This window comes from Anomaloglossus baeobatrachus, chromosome 12, assembly GCF_048569485.1.
Source record: "Anomaloglossus baeobatrachus isolate aAnoBae1 chromosome 12, aAnoBae1.hap1, whole genome shotgun sequence".
Classification (NCBI taxonomy): domain Eukaryota; kingdom Metazoa; phylum Chordata; class Amphibia; order Anura; family Aromobatidae; genus Anomaloglossus; species Anomaloglossus baeobatrachus.
This window is the reverse complement of record NC_134364.1, coordinates 55,689,246-55,710,494: the sequence shown is the minus strand read 5'-3', so window position 1 is coordinate 55,710,494 and position 21,249 is coordinate 55,689,246. Positions and strand designations below refer to the sequence as shown.

Below are 21,249 nucleotides of genomic sequence, written 5' to 3'. Positions count from 1 at the left end.
TCGGTGGGCGGGGCCAAACGCCTGGCCCACCCCCTGGTGTGGACATCAGCCCCTGGAGGGAGGCAACAAGGATTTTGTTTGACTTCGGTGTGCCTAGCTGGGGTGTGGGGTGTGTTGTTGTAGTATCTGTGACGACCTGGCTTGTCCAGGGTGCCACACCTGCGTGTGTGCGTGCAGGGTCATGAGAGGTCACACGGTCCATGTGAAAACACGGACGTGTGAGTAACAGCAAATAATAACATGGGTACGCGTGACATCCGTTTTAAAAACAGATGCCACACGTACCTGAAACACGGACGTCTGAAACCAGCCTTAAAAGGGAGCCAAATGACTATTCAAACCAAGCCCGGGGTGGGCGAGCAGTTCAAAGCACCCTCGGGGTGGGCGAGCAGTTCAGAACACTATCAGGGTGGGTGAGTAGGTAGGTGCACAATTGGGGTGGGCAAGCAGGTCAGTGCACCCTCGGGGTGGGCAAGCAGGTCAGAGCACCCTTGGTGTGGCCGAGCAGGTCAGAGCACCCTTGGTGTGGCCGAGCAGGTCAGAGCACCCTCGCTGTGGCTGAGCAGGTCAGAGCACCCTTGGTGTGGCCGAGCAGGTCAGAGCACCCTCGCTGTGGCTGAGCAGGTCAGAGCACCCTCGCTGTGGCCGAGCAGGTCAGAGCACCCTCGGTGTGGGTGAGCAGGTCAGAGCACCCTCGCTGTGGCCGAGCAGGTCAGAGCACCCTCGGTGTGGGCGAGTAGGTCAGTTCACCCTCGGTGTGGCCGAGCAGGTCAGTGCACCCTCGGTGTGGCCCGAGCAGGTCAGTGCACCCTTGGTGTGGGAGAGCAGGTCAGTGCACCCTCGGTGTGGGCGAGCAGGTCAGAGCACCCTCTGTGTGGGTGAGCAGGTCAGTGCACAGTCGGTGTGGCCAAGCAGGTCAGTGCACCGTCGGCGTGGGAGAGCAGGTCAGTGCATCGTCCGTGTGAGCGAGCAGGTCAGTGCACAGTCGGCGTGGGCGAGCAGGTCAGTGCATCGTCTGTGTGGTCGAGTTGTTCAGTGCACCTTCCCACCTTCGGGACTACAGAACAGGAGAAGGACTTGGATATTCTCATTACAAATAAGCTGAGCAGCAGCACTCAATGTCAAGCAGCAGCTGCTAAAGCAAACAAGATTTTAGGGTGTATAAAAAGAGAGATTAGATCCCGTGATCCCAACATATTGTTACCCCTCTATAAATCACTTGTAAGGCCACATCTGGAATACGGGATCCAGTTTTGGGCTCCACATTTTAAAAAGGACATTCAGAAGTTAGAGTCAGTTCAAAGGCGGGCAACTAGACTACTACAAGGAATGGAGGCCTCCCATATGATGACAGGTTGAAAAAGTTAGATATGTTTAGCTTAGAAAAAAGACGTCTCAGAGGAGATCTCATTTATATGTATAAATACATGTGTGGTCAATATAAAGGACTGGCACATGACTTATTTCTTCCAAAGACAGTACTAAGGACCAGGGGGCAGTCACTGCGAGTGGAAGAAAAGCGATTCCGGCAGCTAAATAGGAAAGGGTTCTTTACAGTTAGAGCAGTCAGACTGTGGAATACACTACCACAAGAGGTAGTAATGGCAGATACTATAACAGCTTTTATATCAGGGCTGGATGATGTCCTCAGTACACAAAACATTGTTGGTTATAAATGACTTAGTGACTAAATGTAGAACTGGTGGAGGAAGGTTGAACTAGATGGACCTAGGTCTTTTTTCAACCTAAGTAACTATGTAACTATGTAACTACTTGTTTTCCATCTATCTCATCCCTCCTCTGAGTCCTATAAAGCCAAAACTGTCAATCAAGGAAGAGAAGGGCGGAGATAGATGCAAAACAAGTAGGAGGGAAGCTGCACTGAAACATTTGGTCACATCCTTGTTGCACTTAGTGCCTGTGTGTGAGGAGGTCGTTGAGTAACTGCCCCTGGAGACATCAGTAATGTTATAATGTCTTCCTTCACACTAGAGTGTGATAAGAATGGATTTCATGGTAACTTAGCACAGGACTGTTATGTAGGAATGTTTAATGGAAGATAGAACTGGTAAGGAGGATGTGTATAAGAAAGGATGACTGCAGGGTCAGAGGCAGGTGTGTGGGACTAGCCCACAAGGGTAGGAGCCAGTCTCTAGGGACAGGACTGACTCCATCTTAGAATTCAGATGCAGTTATGCAGGGGTAAGCAACAACTTGCGAGCGGCAGTAATATACCCTCTTGTTTGGAACCTTTGGCATACTGCTTCCTGTGCGGCTGACTGGGGCGTTTGAGAACAATCATGACTACCACACCTGCAGGCTTTGAAAATCTGCAGGTAAATACCATTCCAATGCTGTTCGGTGACTTACTGAAAGTGAACCGGAAGCTGCCGGCTTTCAGTCATTGGGGCTGTGCAGGGAGCGATCACAGTCATTGCTCACTATCCTTTGATTGACAGCTCGCTCTGCACGGATTAATTCCATATCTGCAGGTAAATACAGTTTTCCAAGGTGACAGGTCCCCTTTAAATACCTTTTAGAATCATCTCACCTGTCCATTCATGTAGTGTTCTTTGGGTGTCATATCATCAATGTCATTAGATGTCAAAATCTCTTTAATTTTATTGACGTTCCTTTCCATCATTTTTACCTCGTCCTCTATAGCGATCACCTCCTAAATACGGGGACATAATTGATATTTGTGAGAAGTTAAGATAAATGTTGTAGTGATCATTTAGCAAAACCGTTACCTACAGCTGGACTGTAAAGTGCGGATTGCCAGTGTAACTGCGGCCGGCTGCATATATCCACCGCTGGGGAAACGTAGCACTACATAGTCACCCCATTATATCTGAACAGGCAGTTTGTAATATATGGCCACACAATCTGCCAGAAAGGAAGGTGCTTTTTTTGCAGCAGCTCTCTCCCTCTGGCATTATCAAGCAGTGACTACCGGGGTCTCGGGAAGTGTAGAAGGAACTCCTGGCGAGCGCCGCAGCACAAAGGGTACATCGGGGGCAGAATACAATGTGGGCCCTGGCGCTAGGGAGAAGGGAGCGGTGTCGTCTCCTAACATTCACCTGAGGCTGATCCCTGAGCTCCATAACATCCCCATGAGGGTCCTTCCCCTCGTCGCCGATCACGTGCCTGGGCCCTTGCTTGCCCTGAACTCACCCTGACAAGTGAAGGCCAGCGAGATGCTAGCCTCACCACTACAATAAGATGCCACGAGGTAGGAAAGACACAATAATTAGAACTCCAAGGTATCTTCAGCAGGTGCAAATGTAAAGTGGGCTTTACATGCAGCGATATCGCTAGCGAGCGTACCCGCCCCCGTTATTTGTGCGTCACGGGCAAATCGCTGCCCGTGGCGCACAACATCGTTAGGAGCCATCACACGGGACTTAGCTGCCTAGCGACGTCGCTGTGGCCGGCGAACCGCCTCTTTTCTAAGGGGGCGGTTCGTGCGGCGTCACAGCGGCGTCACTAAGCGGCCGCCCAATAGAAGCGGAGGGGCGGAAATGAGCGGCCGTAACTTCCCGCCCACCTCCTTCCTTCCTCATTGCCGGCGGCCGCAGGTAAGCTGTAGTTCGTCGTTCCTGAGGTGTCACACATAGCGATGTGTGCTGCCTCGGGAAGGATGAACAACCTGCGTCCTCAACAATCAACAATCTTTTGAAACGGAACGACGTGTCAATGTGGACGATTTGGTGAGTACTTTCCATCGTTAAACCCCCTTTAGGTTAAATCAGGCCGTGACACACTTGTGACAGACATCCATCCACCTGAATGGTGCTAGCTGAAATGCCAACCAAAAAACAGAAAACACGAGGGTCTTACTTGTGTTATGTGATGTATTTTTGGAAGAACTTTTAGGATCCTTTGCCTCAGATCCAGCAATTTCCTTCTTACATCGGTGGATCGTTCCACAATGCTCTCGGTTTCAAAGATCAGAGCCAGCTCGCCCAGCTCGGAATGGATGGAGTCAAGGAGACGTTTTTTCTGTTCAGAGTCGTCAAGGGCAATCTGATCACAGGCAAAAAAAGAAAGAAGTGCATTGAGTCTTTATTTTCACAAATTCTACCATACTAAGACAGGGACTGATGAGAGAGGGGGTAAACTCTGCACAGTTGTACACAACATGATGGCATTATCAGAAGAAAACATACCAATGTGGAGTCCTCCAAAAGGGGTAGACATGTACGGTAAATTGGTTCCTTACATTTGACCTATAGCTATTATACAGTTTGTCTATTTAGGTTGTAAGTGCAACATTTTTAGGGACAAATGTTCAGATTGCATCAAAACTTAAAGGGTCTTTCTCATCTGCTATATGCAGGAGCGCACTACTCCTTTGCCTCCGCACATGCTGCTTGCTCATAATGACCAACAGAGTGTGAACTGTGCCCTCTCCGATGTCATAAGCAAGAGCAGGTTTGGTTCTGCATCATTGGAGGAGCACAGGGGCAAGGACGCTGGATGGATATGGCAATTCAACCAGCTTCAAAGCAGCGCTTACAAGTGCTATAGGAGAGAGCTTGTAAGCACTGCATTCCTCTCCCAGGAGAACTAGCCAGCGAGCAGTAAACTATAGGATTAAAAATCCATCCATTCTCAAAAACAGAGAGAATTTTAATAAGAAATGGGACTCCTAATGATAGTAAAGGACTGTGAAAAAATTGCAGTAATTTCTTCTAGTGTAAAGTGTGCGTTATGCAAGATTCAATGGACATACACCAAGACATAAGGCCTATTGGTTTTGGTGCAATTACATTTCACAATGTTATCAGGCTTTTTCCGAAAAATACAATACATTTTTGCAGTTTTATATCATCTGAATTTATGTGTCTCATTCCCTGACCTCTACTGCGGTGACGTGCTTGTTCAGGACCTTTGCAGAGCAATCCTTCATCTCTTCATTTAGCAGAGTGTCCGTGCTCTGTATCCAGGCCTGAGTGCTCTTCAGGGTGTCCTCATATTCCTCCAGCTTACTGGCCGCCTATCAATACAGACATTGCTTCGCAGTCAATGGCAGCTGGGTTTATCACCAGTCATCTACATAAACTTGCAAACTACCAGATTTAGTAGCACATTTAAAATCTTCTATACAATTTTGCAGGAAGAAGAAAAGGAGGGAGAAGAGGGGAGAAGAAGGGTGAAGAGGAGGGAGAAGAGGGGAGAAGGAGGGTGAAGAGGAGGGAGAAGAGGGGAGAAGAAAGGTGAAGAGGAGGGAGAAGAGGGGAGAAGAAAGGTGAAGAGGAGGGAGAAGAGGGGAGAAGAAGGGTGAAGAGGAGGGAGAAGAGGGGAGAAGAAAGGTGAAGAGGAGGGAGAAGAGGGGAGAAGAAAGGTGAAGAGGAGGGAGAAGAGGGGAGAAGAGGGGAGAAGAAAGGTGAAGAGGAGGGAGAAGAGGGGAGAAGAAGGGTGAAGAGGAGGGAGAAGAGGGGAGAAGAAGGGTGAAGAGGAGGGAGAAGAGGGGAGAAGAAAGGTGAAGAGGAGGGAGAAGAGGGGAGAAGAGGGGAGAAGAAAGGTGAAGAGGAGGGAGAAGAGGGGAGAAGAAGGGTGAAGAGGAGGGAGAAGAGGGGAGAAGGGTGAAGAGAAGGGAGAAGAGGAGAGAGGAGAGGAGGGAGAAGAGGAGGGAGGAGGAGGGGGAGGGAGAAGAGAAGGGAGAAGAGAAGGGAGAGGAGGGAGAAGAGAAGGGAGAAGAGGAGGGAGAAGAGGAGGGAGGAGGAGAGAGGAGGAGGGGGAGGGAGAAGAGAAGGGAGAAGAGAAGGGAGAGGAGGGAGAAGAGGAGGGAAAAGAGAAGGGAGAAGAGGAGGGAGAAGAGGAGGAGGGAGGAGGAGGAGGGGAGGGAGAAGAGAAGGGAGAAGAGGAGGGAGAAGATGAGGAGGGAGGAGGAGGTGGGGGAGGGAGAAGAAGGGAGAAGAATAGGGAGAAAAGAAGGGAGAAGAGGAGGGACAAGAGGAGGAGAGAGGAGGAGAGAGGAGGAGGGAGAAGGAGGGAGAAGAAGGGAGAAGAGAGAAGAGAAGGGAGAAAAGGAGGGAGGAGAGGAGGGGGGAAAGGAGGGAGAAGAGGAGGGAGAAGAGAAGGGAGAAGAGGAGGTGGGAGAGGAGGGAAAGAGGAGGGAGAAGAGAAGGGAGAAGAGGAGGAGGGAGAGGAGATTGGAGGAGGAGGAAGAAGAGGAGGAGGCAGAAGAGGAGGAGGGAGAAGAGGGGGAGGGAGAAGAGGGGGAGGGAGAAGAGGAGGAGGGAGAAGAGGAGGAGGGAGGAGGAGGGAGAGGGAGAAGAGAAGGGAGAAGAGGAGGGATAAGAGAAGGTAGAAGAGGAGGGAGAAGAGGAGGGAGAAGAGGAGGGAGAAGAGGAGGAAGGGGAGTGAGAAGATAAGGGAGAAGAGAAGGAGGGAGAAGGAGGGAGAAGAGGAGGAGGGAGGAGGAGAGAGAAAAGGAGGAGGGAGGGGGAGGGAGAAGAGGATTAGGGAGGAGGAGAGGGAGGGAGAAGAAGGGAGAAGAGGAGGGAGAAGAGGAGGAGGGAGACGAGGAGGATTGAGGAGGAGGAGGGGAGGGAGAAGAGGATTAGGAAGGAGGAGGGGGAGGGAGAAGGGAGAAGAATGGAGAAATGGAGAAGAAGAGGAGGAGGGAAGAGGAGGAGAAGGGAATAGGAGGAGAAGAAGGGAGAAGAAAAGAGAAAAAGGGAGGAGGTGGAGAGGGAGAAGAAAAGAGAAAAAGGGAGGAGGTGGAGAGGGAGAAGAAGGGGGGAGGAGGAGGAGGTGGAGAGGAAGAAGAAGGGAGGAGGAGGAGGAGAAGGGAGAAGAAAGGAGAAGAAGGGAGGAGTAGGATGAGAAAAGAGGAGAAGGAGAAGGGATATTGGAGCGCAGCCTCCATTTTTTGTATTTGTATACAGGAGCCTTTGGTGATCACCTTGAGGGCTTTGCACCCATTTTTGGATGAAAAGTCCACGCCCGATACTCACCCTCTTCAGATTTGCAGTCCTGCGTTCCACGAGGTGTGTGACATGCTGGTAGTAGCTGAAGGGTTCAGTAAGTTTATCCATCCACTCCTGGGCCTGGCTGGGATCCTCCTCGGCCATCTCATGAACCTTCTCCTCCAACGCGTGCAGTTTGGAGAGCCACATATCCATTTCATCCCATATTTTCTAGAAAATAAAGAAGTCACAATGGTAAAGCAGTTCATCGTGTTACGTCTGTGCTCTGGAGAAGATCCGCGTCCTCACATTCTGAAGCTCTTTAGCTTGGAGGATATTCGGGCTCTTTCCGGTTAGGTGAGCTTCAATACTTTGCAGCCCAGATTTTATCTCGGCCAACTTTCTGTTCAGTTTGTTCTCCGGGGAGCTCTGTGAGACTTCATTCTTCACCTGGAAAGGAACCATGGATGGACGATTATTACAGGATAGAGTGAATAGTAGGACGTATTCCCGTATCAGCAGCATACGTTTTATCAGTATTGTTTTAGTATCAATTTATTACTTTTATTTGCCTTTTGCACTTGTTTTCAGTTGACTTTCTTTGTAAAATTAAGAGAAAATGTCAATTCACAAAAATCACTAAAAGTGGATTTCTGGCTTCAGTATGCAGAAAGTTTACAAAAAAAAGTAGGAGAAAAACGTGTTATCTGAAGTGCCGACGTCAACTTGACAGTGCTGCAGCAAATCAGTGGGCTCAGCAATTTGTGCCGTCAACTCAGACAGAGCTGCTAAGCTCAGTGATTGGCTGCAGCGCTGTAATTAGTGGTGCAGACAATAAAAGACACCAGGAGCAGCACCGGAGACTGAGTGCTGGACCCTGGGAGGGTGAGTAAAGCACAGTTTTCTATTAAAAACAAACTGCAGTCATGGGACAGGAGTTTTTCAAAACTGGAAAACCTCTTTAATATGCAGGTGTCACGGCTGTCTCTCTGCATGATGAGACTGGCGACAGAAGCAGGACTATTCTTGAATCTCAATATTAAACGTGTCTCCTTTCCTTTGGCAGTTGTAGGGTCAATGTCAGTATTCCTTGCCAGCAAGAAGTCACATTAGCATATCAGGTGTTTCCTGTTTTGGACCACTTCGACTCCCTTTATATACCCTCTGCTACCAGCACAGGATGCCTGTAATTCTCTTTGTCATTTGGATGCTGGGCCTGGAGGTGGAAGGAGCTGCTGAAAACCCTCTTGAAGATGCTGATGTGGCTGCAGTCTTGGTGCTGACTGCAGCAATCTGTTGTAGTGTTATCCCCCCATCTGTCTTCCTTCCTTACTGTGTTGTTTTAATGCAGCGGTGGGGCTAGCGTCCCTTACCTGTCCACTTACTAGCCAGGACTATTGTAGGGCCACTCAGGGCTTTAGGTTCCTGCTCGGCGACAGGTGAGGAATATGTATAGAGACTGGCTAGGAGTGCAGAGTACAGTGGCAGGAAAGTGGAGGAGGTGTCCATCTTCCTGCTCACTAGTCCTAGGGCCCTCCTCTGTTAAAATGTACCTCTTGTTTGTCATGGTGTAACCCCTGTTGTGTGTTTTGGCTCACGCCGCACCTTCCCCAAGTCCGTGCCGTGACAGCAAGCTGACACAAGTAATTATGATTTTTTTTTTTGTGTGTGTGCGGGGGGGCTTTCTATGGTCCTGTAGTTCAGTTCAATATGTATCGCCCACTGTCACGCTCCCCGGGTCCTCGGCTCCCCTCCCCGGGTCCTCTGCTCCGCTCCCCGGGTCCTCAGCCCCGCTTCCCGGCTCACCTGCCACGCTCCCCGCTCTCCAGCCTCCGGTGCCCGTCCTTCCCAGGCCCCCTGGTCTCCGATCCCGGCGCCCGACGGCTTCCCAGGCCCTGGCCGGCTCCCCTGCGTCCTCCCCTCAGCTTCCTTCCCTGGCTTCTGGCACCCGGGCTGCGCGCATGCGCATTAGGGCGCGCGCGCGGTCACTGACCCTTTCTTAAAGGGCCAGCGTCCATTAACAGGAAATGAGGCTAAACAGGTACAGGGTATAAAGGGGTTTATTGTCCAAGGGGGCGGGGCCTGATCTTCGTGTTTTCCAAGCTAGGAGTCAGGTCTCCTTGTGTCTTCTTGCCATACTCACGTATCTCTCTTCTAGAGCTGATCCTGCCGCGCCATCCGGTCCTGCTGAATCCCGAACCCCGCACGCTGTCCGTCTGCCATCTGACAGTCCGTACCTTCTCGGATCCCTGCGGTGACCCGTCATCTCGCTCCAAAGGTTCCAGACCCCGCCTGACATCATCTCGGCTTCCGAACCTGAGCTACGTCACCCGGACTACCATCTGTGACTCCGTGGTCCCAGGGACTTCTCCGTTACACTCACTTGCACGGACTGTTCTGCTGCCCATAGTGCTTCAGCTACCGGACTCCTTACCACCATCTTAGAGTTCGGCCCAGTGGATCCACCTCCTGGGTCTGCCCGACCGCCTGGCCCTGACAGTAAGATCAGGCCATGGATCCCGCTGCAGCACTAGCGGCCTTGCAAGAGGAACTCCAACGCCAGCGTGAAGTCCAGACCCGCATGCTGAACTTTATGACTTCCGTGGACGCCCGCCTGAACACGTTACAAGCGGCAGTTACGCCTTCAGCATCCCGGGCCCCCACTAGTCAATCCACGGCTCCCGCACCCGTGGCAGCTTCTTCGGATGCTTCCAGACTCCGTTTGGCTTCACCACCTCGTTATGCCGGAGATCCCAAGACCTGCAGGGGCTTCATAAACCAATGTTCCCTTCATTTCACGCAGCTGCCACATTTATTTGCCTCCGACCAAGCCAAGGTCGCCTTCATAATGTCTCACCTAGAGGGCGAGGCACTGGCGTGGATGAACCCCTTGTGGGAGAAGGAGGACCCTATGACCAAGGATCTTCAAGAGTTCCTGCAGGCCTTTCGCAGCACCTTTGACGAGCCGGGACGCGCCTCTGCGTCTGCTTCATCCCTTCTCCGCTTACGTCAAGGAACACTGACGGTGGGCCAATACGCCATCCGTTTCCGCACTTTGGCTTCAGAACTCGGGTGGAATAATGAGGCCCTAACAGCCGCCTTCTGGGAAGGACTCTCGAGTCGCATCAAAGATGAGTTGGCGGGTCGTGACGTGCCCTCCACCCTAGATGCCCTGATTGCCCTAGCAACTCGAGTGGACATTCGTTTTCAGGAGCGCTCCAAAGAGCTGTCTCGTGAGAGACGTCCGGTACGGCATTCCTCTCCTCCACAGAAGCCCTCCGCACCTCAGTCATCAACAGCTGGGATTCCCGTCCACGAGCCCATGCAGATCGACCGAGTACGGCAGTCTGAACAACGTCGAGCAGAGCGGCTCGCCAAGGGTCTCTGCTTTTACTGCGGAGAGGGCACACACCTCCTACGCTCCTGTCCGGAAAGGCCGGGAAACTCCAAAGCCTAGGGTTGGTAGGAGAGGCCACCCTAGGTGCTGGGACTCTCTCAGACCCGGTTACGTGGACTGTGCACGTGACAACGGGAGAGACGCGCTTCACGGCTGAGGCATACCTCGACTCTGGAGCAGCAGGCAATTTCATCCAGCAGGCCACGGTGGACAAGTACCAGCTGCCTGTTACTCTACTCGATAAGCCCCTAGTGATTGCCTCTGTGGATGGGAGACCCCTCTCTGATACCATCTCCTGGGTCACCAGGCCGGTCGAACTGCGTATCGGTGCCCTGCACACCGAGAACATCGCTCTCTACGTCCTTCCACACATGTCCCATCAAATCCTGCTGGGACTTCCCTGGTTGCGGACACACGAACCATCAGTCAGCTGGGGTACTGGCGAAATCACCCGATGGGGCTCTGCCTGTCATGAGAAGTGTCTGAAGTCCATACAACCCATCCGACGACCTCCGGTTCCAGAGAACCTACCGGAACTGCCCTCGGCCTATTGGTCCTTCGCAGACGTTTTTGACAAGAAGGAGTCTGAGGTACTTCCGCCACACCGTCCCTACGATTGCGCCATCGACCTGCTCCCAGGAACAACACCACCTCGAGGACGGATATATCCGTTGTCTCCAGCCGAAACCAGGGCCATGTCTACCTACATCACAGAGAGCCTGGCAAGGGGATTCATCCGGAGATCCTCCTCTCCTGCGGGAGCAGGCTTCTTCTTCGTTAAGAAGAAAGAGGGTGACCTACGCCCATGCATTGACTACCGGGGTTTGAATCAGATCACCGTAAAAAACAAGTACCCTCTGCCGCTCATCCCCGAATTGTTCGACCGGCTCAGAGGAGCCCGTGTGTTCACCAAACTGGATCTTCGGGGTGCCTACAACCTAGTTCGTATCCGCTCTGGGGACGAATGGAAGACCGCGTTTAATACTCGCGATGGGCACTATGAATACTGCGTGATGCCCTTCGGCCTGTGTAACGCACCAGCAGTCTTCCAAGAATTGGTGAACGACATTTTCCGGGACCTCCTCTACATCTGTGTAGTAGTTTATCTGGATGACATCCTTGTCTTCTCTCCGGACCTCCAAACCCACAGAGAGAACGTACAGCTGGTTCTACAAAGACTGAGAGAGAATCGTCTCTACGCCAAATATGAGAAGTGTGTCTTTGAGCAGTCTTCTCTCCCTTTCCTGGGATACATCATCTCGAGTACTGGACTGCAGATGGATCCAAAGAAGGTCTCCTCCATTCTCAACTGGCCTCCCCCTTCTGGACTGAAGGCAATCCAACGGTTCCTGGGATTCGCCAACTACTACCGCCAGTTTATTCCTCACTTCTCGGCTCTGACTGCTCCTCTCTCCGCTTTGACCAAAAAGGAGGCTAATCCAAAGGACTGGTCACCTGCGGCCGACGCCGCGTTTTGCTCTCTGAAGCGAGCATTTGCCTCCTCTCCTGTACTCCACCGACCGGAATTAAACCGCCAGTTCACCTTGGAGGTGGATGCCTCCTCCTCGGGAGCCGGAGCAGTGCTCATGCAGAAGTCCTCCTCCGGTAACATGGTGACTTGCGGTTTCTTCTCCAAGAGCTTCTCAGCGCCTGAACGTAATTACACCATCGGTGACCGAGAACTATTGGCGGTCAAACTGGCTCTGGAGGAGTGGCGCTACCTCCTGGAAGGAGCAGTGTACCCCGTGATTATCTACACGGACCACAAGAACCTGGAATACCTGCGGTCCGCTCAGCGACTGAACCCACGGCAAGCCAGGTGGTCCTTATTCTTTGCCAGGTTTGATTTCCAGCTCCATTTCCGACCCGCGGAGAAGAATGTACGCGCTGATGCCTTGTCTAGGTCTTTTATGCCCATGGAGCAGGAGGAAGAGACTACCCAACCTATCATCTCTCCTAGCAAGATTATTCCGGTGGCTCCTGTCACCCTGGCCCAGATACCGCCCGGGAAGACCTATGTCTCTGAGACCGACAGGCAAAAAGTGTTACACTGGGGTCATGCCTCAAAAACAGCCGGTCATGCAGGCCAGAAGAGAACATGGGGTGCGATTGTACGCCATTACTGGTGGCCATCCCTTCGCACGGACGTCGCTGCTTTTGTCTCTGCCTGCTCCTCTTGTGCCAGGAACAAGACGCCCAAACACCTGCCCTATGGCCGTCTTCTGCCTCTGCCGATACCCTCAGTTCCGTGGCAACACATAGCGATGGACTTTATTACGGACTTGCCATTATCTTCCGGGCACACAGTCATATGGGTCGTGGTGGATCGGTTCTCCAAAATGGCTCACTTCGTCCCTATGGCCGGACTGCCCTCTGCTCAGGAACTCGCGGAAGCCTATATACATCACATCTTCCGCTTGCATGGCTTTCCATCCCACATCGTGTCCGACAGGGGAACTCAGTTCACCTCCCGTTTCTGGAGGGCGCTCTGCAAACATCTGGGAGTGACTCTGGACTTTTCTTCTGCTTACCATCCTCAGTCTAATGGCCAAGTGGAGAGGGTCAATCAAATCTTGACCTCCTTCTTACGTCACTATGTCAACGCCCATCACGACGACTGGTCCACGCTTCTGCCTTGGGCTGAATTCTCCCATAACCACCACATCAGTGAGTCGTCCTCCAAATCTCCCTTCCATGTCGTTTACGGACTTCAGCCCTCCGTCCCATTGCCTATATCCCCTTCTTCGGATGTCCCTGCTGCTGATACTGTAGCCCGTGACTTCGCTACCATTTGGGACTCCGTCAAGGCGTCCCTTGGGCGCGCTTCCCAGCGGATGAAGAAACACGCTGACAAGAGGCGTCTGGACCCTCCGTGTTTCTCTCCTGGTGACCTGGTCTGGCTTGCTTCCCAGTACATCCGATTGAAGATACCATCCTACAAGCTGGGTCCTCGCTACATCGGGCCGTTTAAGGTCCTCAGCAAGATCAATGAGGTCTCCTACAAACTGCGGCTTCCGGCCACGATGAGGATACCCAACTCCTTCCACGTCTCTCTGCTCAAGCCGGTTTTCCTTGGTCCCTTCTCCGCTGCTGCCAGTTCGGCTCCTCCTCCTATTGCTGAGGACGACATCTATGCGGTAAGGGATATCGTGGCCATGAAGACCGTTCGAGGCCGACAGTTCTTCCTGGTGGACTGGGAAGGGTATGGTCCTGAGGATAGGTCCTGGGAGCCCAGGGAGAACGTGGGCACTCCCCTGATCCGTGCCTTCATGTCCCGGTTGCGGGGAGGGGGGCGTGGGGGGGGGGTACTGTCACGCTCCCCGGGTCCTCGGCTCCCCTCCCCGGGTCCTCTGCTCCGCTCCCCGGGTCCTCAGCCCCGCTTCCCGGCTCACCTGCCACGCTCCCCGCTCTCCAGCCTCCGGTGCCCGTCCTTCCCAGGCCCCCTGGTCTCCGATCCCGGCGCCCGACGGCTTCCCAGGCCCTGGCCGGCTCCCCTGCGTCCTCCCCTCAGCTTCCTTCCCTGGCTTCTGGCACCCGGGCTGCGCGCATGCGCATTAGGGCGCGCGCGCGGTCACTGACCCTTTCTTAAAGGGCCAGCGTCCATTAACAGGAAATGAGGCTAAACAGGTACAGGGTATAAAGGGGTTTATTGTCCAAGGGGGCGGGGCCTGATCTTCGTGTTTTCCAAGCTAGGAGTCAGGTCTCTTTGTGTCTTCTTGCCATACTCACGTATCTCTCTTCTAGAGCTGATCCTGCCGCGCCATCCGGTCCTGCTGAATCCCGAACCCCGCACGCTGTCCGTCTGCCATCTGACAGTCCGTACCTTCTCGGATCCCTGCGGTGACCCGTCATCTCGCTCCAAAGGTTCCGGACCCCGCCTGACATCATCTCGGCTTCCGAACCTGAGCTACGTCACCCGGACTACCATCTGTGACTCCGTGGTCCTAGGGACTTCTCCGTTACACTCACTTGCACGGACTGTTCTGCTGCCCATAGTGCTTCAGCTACCGGACTCCTTACCACCATCTTAGAGTTCGGCCCAGTGGATCCACCTCCTGGGTCTGCCCGACCGCCTGGCCCTGACACCCACAATGAAGAGCAGATCCTGATCTAGTGGATTTAGCCAAGCCATGTACTTTCTGGAAGTGATGCTGCACACAAATAATACCAGCTGATGGCCGCTAGTATCTTCAGTCAAATTAAAGAAGTATTCCCATCGCCTACATTTATGGTTTATACGTATAGTAGATATGGGCCCCAACAACGAGATCTGCATACATCTCAAGAACTGGGCTCGATCAATTGAGACGTGTACAGGTTCTCACACAAATGATTGGGAATTCCGACCACTTCTTATATGCCCGCTGCGTATGACAGAGCCCAGTTCTTTACATAGAACCTGGTTCTATAATTGGGACCCTCATTAACTATACATGTATAACATATTCTATGTATGAGGTTAGAATGCCTTTTTAATTGTCAAAGTTTCTTGTTATTTAACCCTTTAAATTTAAGATTTTTGTAGCAGCTTCCAACCACTAGACATAGCATCATACTATACCAACTCTATACCTTGTGGACACTGTACTTTTAAAGGGGTTGTACAGGATTAAAAAAAAATATGACTCCTTTCTTCCACAAATAGAGCCACCCTTGTATATGGGTTTTGTCTAGTATTGCAGCTCAGTTGCATCTCAAGTGAAGGGAGGGGAGCTGGTAGAACTTCTTTAATAAAGGCTGAACTTGTAGAACCCTTTAATAAAGGCTGAGCTTGTAGAACCCTTTAATAAAGGCTGTGCATTTAGAACCATTTAATAAAGGCTGAGCTGGTAGAACATCTTTAATAAAGGCGGAGCTTGTAGGACCCTTTAATAAAGGCTGAACTTGTAGAACCCATTTAATAAAGGCTGTGCATTTAGAACCATTTAATAAAGGCTGAGCTTGTAGGACCCATTTAATAAAGGCTGTGCATTTATAACCATTTCATAAAGGCTGAGCTTGTTTAACCATTTAATAAAGGCTGAGCTTGTAGGACCCATTTAATAAAGGCTGTGCATTTATAACCATTTCATAAAGGCTGAGCTTGTAGAACCCTATAATAAAGGCGGAGCTTGTAGGACCCTTTAATAAAGGCTGAACTTGTAGAACCCATTTAATAAAGGCTGTGCATTTAGAACCATTTAATAAAGGCTGAGCTTGTAGGACCCATTTAATAAAGGCTGTGCATTTATAACCATTTCATAAAGGCTGAGCTTGTTTAACCATTTAATAAAGGCTGAGCTTGTAGAACCCTTTAATAAAAGCTGAGGTTTTAGAATCCATTTAATAAAGGCTGAGCTTGTAAAACCATTTCATAAAGGCTGAGCTTGTAGAACCATTTAATAAAGGCAGTGCATTTATAACCATTTCATAAAGGCTGAGCTTGTAGAACCATTTAATAAAGGCTGAGCTTGTAGAACCCTATAATAAAGGCTGAGCTTGTAGAACCATTTAATAAAGGCTGAGCTTGTAGAAACCATTTAATAAAGGCTGAGCTTGTTTAACCATTTAATAAAGGCTGTGCATGTAGAACCATTTCATAAAGGCTGAGCTTGTAGAACCATTTAATAAAGGCTGAGCTTGTAGAACCCTATAATAAAGGCTGAGCTTGTAGAACCCATTTAATAAAGGCTGAGCTTGTAGAACCCATTTAATAAAGGCTGAGCTTGTTTAACCATTTAATAAAGGCTGTGCATGTAGAACCATTTCATAAAGGCTGAGCTTGTAGAACCATTTAATAAAGGCAGTGCATTTATAACCATTTCATAAAGGCTGAGCTTGTAGAACCATTTAATAAAGGCTGAGATTGTAGAACCCTATAATAAAGGCTGAGCTTGTAGAACCCATTTAATAAAGGCTGAGCTTGTAGAACCCATTTAATAAAGGCTGAGCTTGTAGAACCATTTAATAAAGGCTGTGCATGTAGAACCATTTCATAAAGGCTGAGCTTGTAGAACCATTTAATAAAGGCAGTGCATTTATAACCATTTCATAAAGGCTGAGCTTGTAGAACCATTTAATAAAGGCTGAGCTTGTAGAACCCTATAATAAAGGCTGAGCTTGTAGAACCCATTTAATAAAGGCTGAGCTTGTAGAAACCATTTAATAAAGGCTGAGCTTGTTTAACCATTTAATAAAGGCTGTGCATGTAGAACCATTTCATAAAGGCTGAGCTTGTAGAACCATTTAATAAAGGCAGTGCATTTATAACCATTTCATAAAGGCTGAGCTTGTAGAACCATTTAATAAAGGCTGAGATTGTAGAACCCTATAATAAAGGCTGAGCTTGTAGAACCCATTTAATAAAGGCTGAGCTTGTAGAACCCTTTAATAAGGGCTGAGCTTGTAGAACCCTTTAATAAAGGCTGAGCTTGTAGAAACCATTTAATAAAGGCTGAGCTTGTAGAGCCATTTAATAAAGGCTGAACTTGTAGAACCCTTTAATAAAGGCTGAGCTTGTAGAACCCTTTAATAAAGGCTGAGCTTGTAAAACCACTTTAATGAACAACTTTGTGTCTGGGAATGATCAAATATGTAACCTTTCATAGAGCCTTTTTGCGAAAACAGTTGCCCCTTATACAAACGCAAATGTCTAAGAAAACTCACCTGTTCCTCCACCTCTTGCAAACACTGCTGACATTCTTCCGCCCGTGAGAGAAGCTCGGCCGGGACGTGTTCGGCATATCGGGCGCTGACTTTTTCCATTGTAAGTTTAGCGGTTTCCTTTTGTGACTCGATCAAGCCTTGAATCTCCTGTAGGAAAGAATCGGCGTGCTGCGTTAAGTATACCGGTGTGACCCATTCCTACAATCGTACCGGGCGGAATATGAAAACTTCACCCGCCCAACTGACCAAGCGAGTCTGTAAGTCTACGCTTTTGCTTTCACCTTAGGTGACGCTTTGTTGGAAAATAAAAATAAAAAGACATTTAAAAGAATAACCACAATAGACGTCCAATAGACGGGCAGCCCGGCGACGGCCGTGTCATCTTTCCTATAATTATACAGATCGCTAGAGCTCAGCACTGTTAGGAGGCAGAGAAGAATGGACGTCTTCTTCTCTTGAAAGCCAAGACGGGCAAGATGCAAACACAAGCTGATGACTGTGCCCTTGTTGCAGGTTTCATTCCCCAGGGGGCGATGTTCAGTTGTAAACAAAATATTCCTGTTCTCGTACGCAGCTCTCGGAGTCATCTGAGTATTCAGATCTGCTCTGAGCGCTTCTGCTAAACCGGTCTGGACTTAAGCCAGACGACTAGTTGGAATGTGGTCCGGTCTACTAAACCTTTATGAATTGCTGCAGATCTAAAGGGGATATGTGACGCCCTGGGCAAGCCAGGGGTCACAGGTCACAACACACACACACACCCCACATTCCCTGCAGGTACACCAGCTAACCAGAAATCCTTATTGCCTTCCTCCAGGGGCTAGTGTCCACACCAGGGGGTGGAGCCAGGCGGTTGGTGTCCATCCACCAAGGAGTTCATAGCCCTGGAGGCAGGAAGGAGCAGGCAGTTCAGCCAGGGAGGATGAAGTGGAAGGAAGTGAAGTGTAGTGGAGCTGAAGAAGAAAGCTGAAGTGACAGAGAAGTGAAAGTAGAGAAAGTGCAAAGTGGCAGTTTAGTACAGCCTGAAGTGGTCTGAGGCTGTGTGCCTGGACAGAGACAGCAAGGTCAGAAGACGGCGGAGATTGTCTGGAGTGGGACTGTTTGGAGGTTCCTGGAAGGACCGCGGACGTGTGGTGACCCGGCGGTCTGGAGCAGCGTGCAAAGGACAGTCAGTACCAGGGCAGGGGCCTCTCGGACCCCGGCAAGGCTAGGAGTCGCCAGAATTTGCCAAATCCGTCAGTGAAGGGGACGCAGATCCCCCAACAACCAAGTCCCGATTGAAGGCAACAGCTCAACCATTACAGGGGAGACACCGCCACCGCCAGGGCACCAGTTTCCCCAGGGCCAGCGCCTGCGGGCAAAGTGAGGAGCTCCTCCGGCCCAGATTGTAGTCGGGGAGCGGGTAACCGGTGGGAACCCATCGCTACCAATAGATGTAACATAGGTGCAGGGAAGAGTGACCATCACCGCCAACTGCAGGGAACCGCAGCACCGTGAACCGTCCGAGGACCCGTCCAACCAGCCGTTTGTTTACCGAGAACTGTGTCGTGGTTACTGGCTGAGTGAGTACCTCCGTGCCGCAAGGCACAGCGCTGCCCCCGCGTCCCTGCGCCCACCAGGCCCTGAATCTCCCATCCCATCACCGGACCCCGGGATCACCAACCCCTACCCACGGAGGGGCAACACAACAACTAGCTGCTCCCCCACCATCACTCCCGGGATCCCCACACCGAGCAGCGGTGGTGAAATCACCACAACCGTGGGTGGCGTCACGGACAATAAACAATCCCCACACCCAACAACCCCCTTTCACTCACGGGCGAGGAGTGCCGCTCGAGAAACCCCCGGGATCCGGCCCACAGCTCGAGCCACCACTGAGCAGCAACCGCCGGACCCGAGCAGAATGGGTGAGCGTAGTGTGCTGACACCCTCCTCCCCGCCCGCGACAACTTGGCGTCACGAACAGGATCTTACCGCTCTGCCGTTTGGTAGAGGTGCGGCTTGTTACCGCCGGAGATATCCGGCAGGAAAATTTCAGAAGCCGCCATCTTTGGCGCGAAAAGTTCCCACTCGAGCGTCTTCTCGAGTAGCAGAAGCGCGAAGGCCAAAACCTCGCCCCGAGAGAGGAGTGGCCGAAAAGAGCTAAGGGGGACGCGATGGCAGCTGGCTGCATGTAGCTGCAGCTATAAAAGCAGGGACGCCAGGACTCTGCAGACATACTGGGTTCCTGGAAGGCACGATTGCCAAGATGTACAACCCAACTCCCAATGAGGAAGCCCCCGCGCCCGGCACGGCGACGTGGTTGAGGGACCGGACCGTCCCGCTGAGTAACCGTCTGCAGGCTCATATGCAACTCCTCCTGGAGGAGTGGGAGACCGACATGGCGGACGTGGTGGCTGCTATGTGGAGACGCGAGGTTGAAGAGGAGTTGGAGGAGCGGGTAAGCGACCCACGCCCCTGTATTCCTGAGGGAACGGCCGTTGGAGCTGAGGGGCCCGGCCGGCTTCCGCTCACCCTGCCTCTCTCCCCGCTACCCGTGATAGTTGCTGCCGCCCCGCCATTAGGCCCGCTACCTGCCCAACCGGTAGCGATACCCTGCCCAGCCGCTCCGGCGGACCAGCCGACTGCAGACGTCCAAGACGGTCCTGAAGTGCACCAAGGGGAACCGCTAGAACCGCGGCCCCTTAACAGCGTGGTGCCCGAAGTCCCAGTAGAGACTGTGCCAGATCCTGAGCCCGGGACCGTGGCCTGGATAAAGGCCCGGTTGATTCAGTTCCACCAGCGTCAGCAGGAACAAATCCTCCGGATGATGGAGTAGTGGACCAACGAGGTGGAGATGCTGATTACCACTACCCCGATGTACGACAGGGGAATAGATGTAGCAGAACCGACTGGTGACCCACGTCCCTATGTCCTACCTGGACCGGCCGCTGCGGCTGAGGGGCCCGGCCTAGTCTCGGCCTATGCATCACCCTTGCCGTTACTTATGGGGCGCCTCAGTGTAAGCTCGCCTAATCTGCTGCTCCGTGCTACCGCAGAAGGGGCTGAAGTGTTGGATGCTGGAGGCCAGGAGGCTGCGGCAGCTGGCGGCAACCCGCCTGACGCAGGAACAAGAGATGACAACTCCTGCCCCAGCTCCGGGTCCGCTGTTGCGGTTGAAGGAGCAAGCGAGCGTTCCCGCTATGTAGGAGACCCCGTGGTTGTCCGTACCCCGCGTACCGGTGGAAATGGGTACCGGGTGCCCCTGTCACCGCAGGCATGTCAGTGCATGTTTGATGTGCTGGTGGCAGAGGATGGGTCCGCCTCGGCAGAAAAGTACGAGTAGGGCAGCGGATGCCCGTTGCACCGTCCCCGTTGGGACCAAAGTCTGAGTTTACATGTTTGTTGAAAGTTTGAAAAAGAATGATAAGTGAAATGATACCGAGTACTTCACCAGATTATCTTTGTGATTGAACCGGCCGGAGCCGGCACCGTTGTCCCTGTGGGGACCGTTTAAAAAGTTTTGCATGGGAACGATCCATGGACAAGCCCGTGAACTTGCAGGGCAACCACAAACGTTAAGTGGCTTGTAAATATGTTGTTTGCCGTTACCGTTTCCGCAATGCCGCCTCCGGAGAGGCAGGTTGGAGGGAGGGCCCTCAGCAGAGCAGGCTGGGGCCCAGCCACCAAAGGAACCGGTGGCTACCCTCTGGAGGGGAAGGACAGATCCCGCTCGGGTACCGTGTGCTGGACTGTGGGTCAAGGGGTGCTGCCTGGGCTTTAGGGGCAGCATCAGGGCCAGGTTGCTTGGGTGGGAGAGAGCGGAAACCGTAACCGTAAACCGTTAGTAACGTTTAAGAAATGTGCCTCCCGATGTGGGATGATGTTATAATATATATGTGTTTATTCTTTTTTACATTTACAGAAAACAAAAAGGAAAATAAAACCGGTGTTGGACGGGCAGCCCGCGGACGGTCTGCATTCTGCTAAGGGGGAATGTGACGCCCTGGGCAAGCCAGGGGTCACAGGTCACAACACACACACACCCCACATTCCCTGCAGGTACACCAGCTAACCAGAAATCCTTGTTGCCTTCCTCCAGGGGCTAGTGTCCACACCAGGGGGTGGAGCCAGGCGGTTGGTGTCCACCCACCAAGGAGGTCATAGCCCTGGAGGCAGGAAGGAGCAGGCAGTTCAGCCAGGGAGGAGGAAGTGGAAGGAAGTGAAGTGTAGTGGAGCTGAAGAAGAAAGCTGAAGTGACAGAGAAGTGAAAGTAGAGAAAGTGCAAAGTGGCAGTTTAGTACAGCCTGA

At 51.8% G+C, this 21,249-nt stretch overlaps 1 protein-coding gene across 2 annotated transcripts in view; it reads right to left on the bottom strand.

Annotated features, from left to right (window-relative positions):
- The window catches only part of SYNE2 (spectrin repeat containing nuclear envelope protein 2), a 518,190-nt gene that overhangs the window by 185,639 nt on the left and 311,302 nt on the right, over positions 1 to 21,249 (bottom strand). For both annotated transcript variants that reach the window (XM_075330437.1, XM_075330436.1), the window contains exons 54-59: positions 16,960 to 17,106; positions 7,227 to 7,367; positions 6,966 to 7,148; positions 4,862 to 4,999; positions 3,841 to 4,026; positions 2,552 to 2,674 (exon numbers count right to left, since the gene is read on the bottom strand). In XM_075330437.1, the coding sequence (XP_075186552.1) occupies positions 2,552 to 2,674; positions 3,841 to 4,026; positions 4,862 to 4,999; positions 6,966 to 7,148; positions 7,227 to 7,367; positions 16,960 to 17,106 (918 nt within the window). The remainder of the gene's footprint in view (positions 1 to 2,551; positions 2,675 to 3,840; positions 4,027 to 4,861; positions 5,000 to 6,965; positions 7,149 to 7,226; positions 7,368 to 16,959; positions 17,107 to 21,249) is intronic.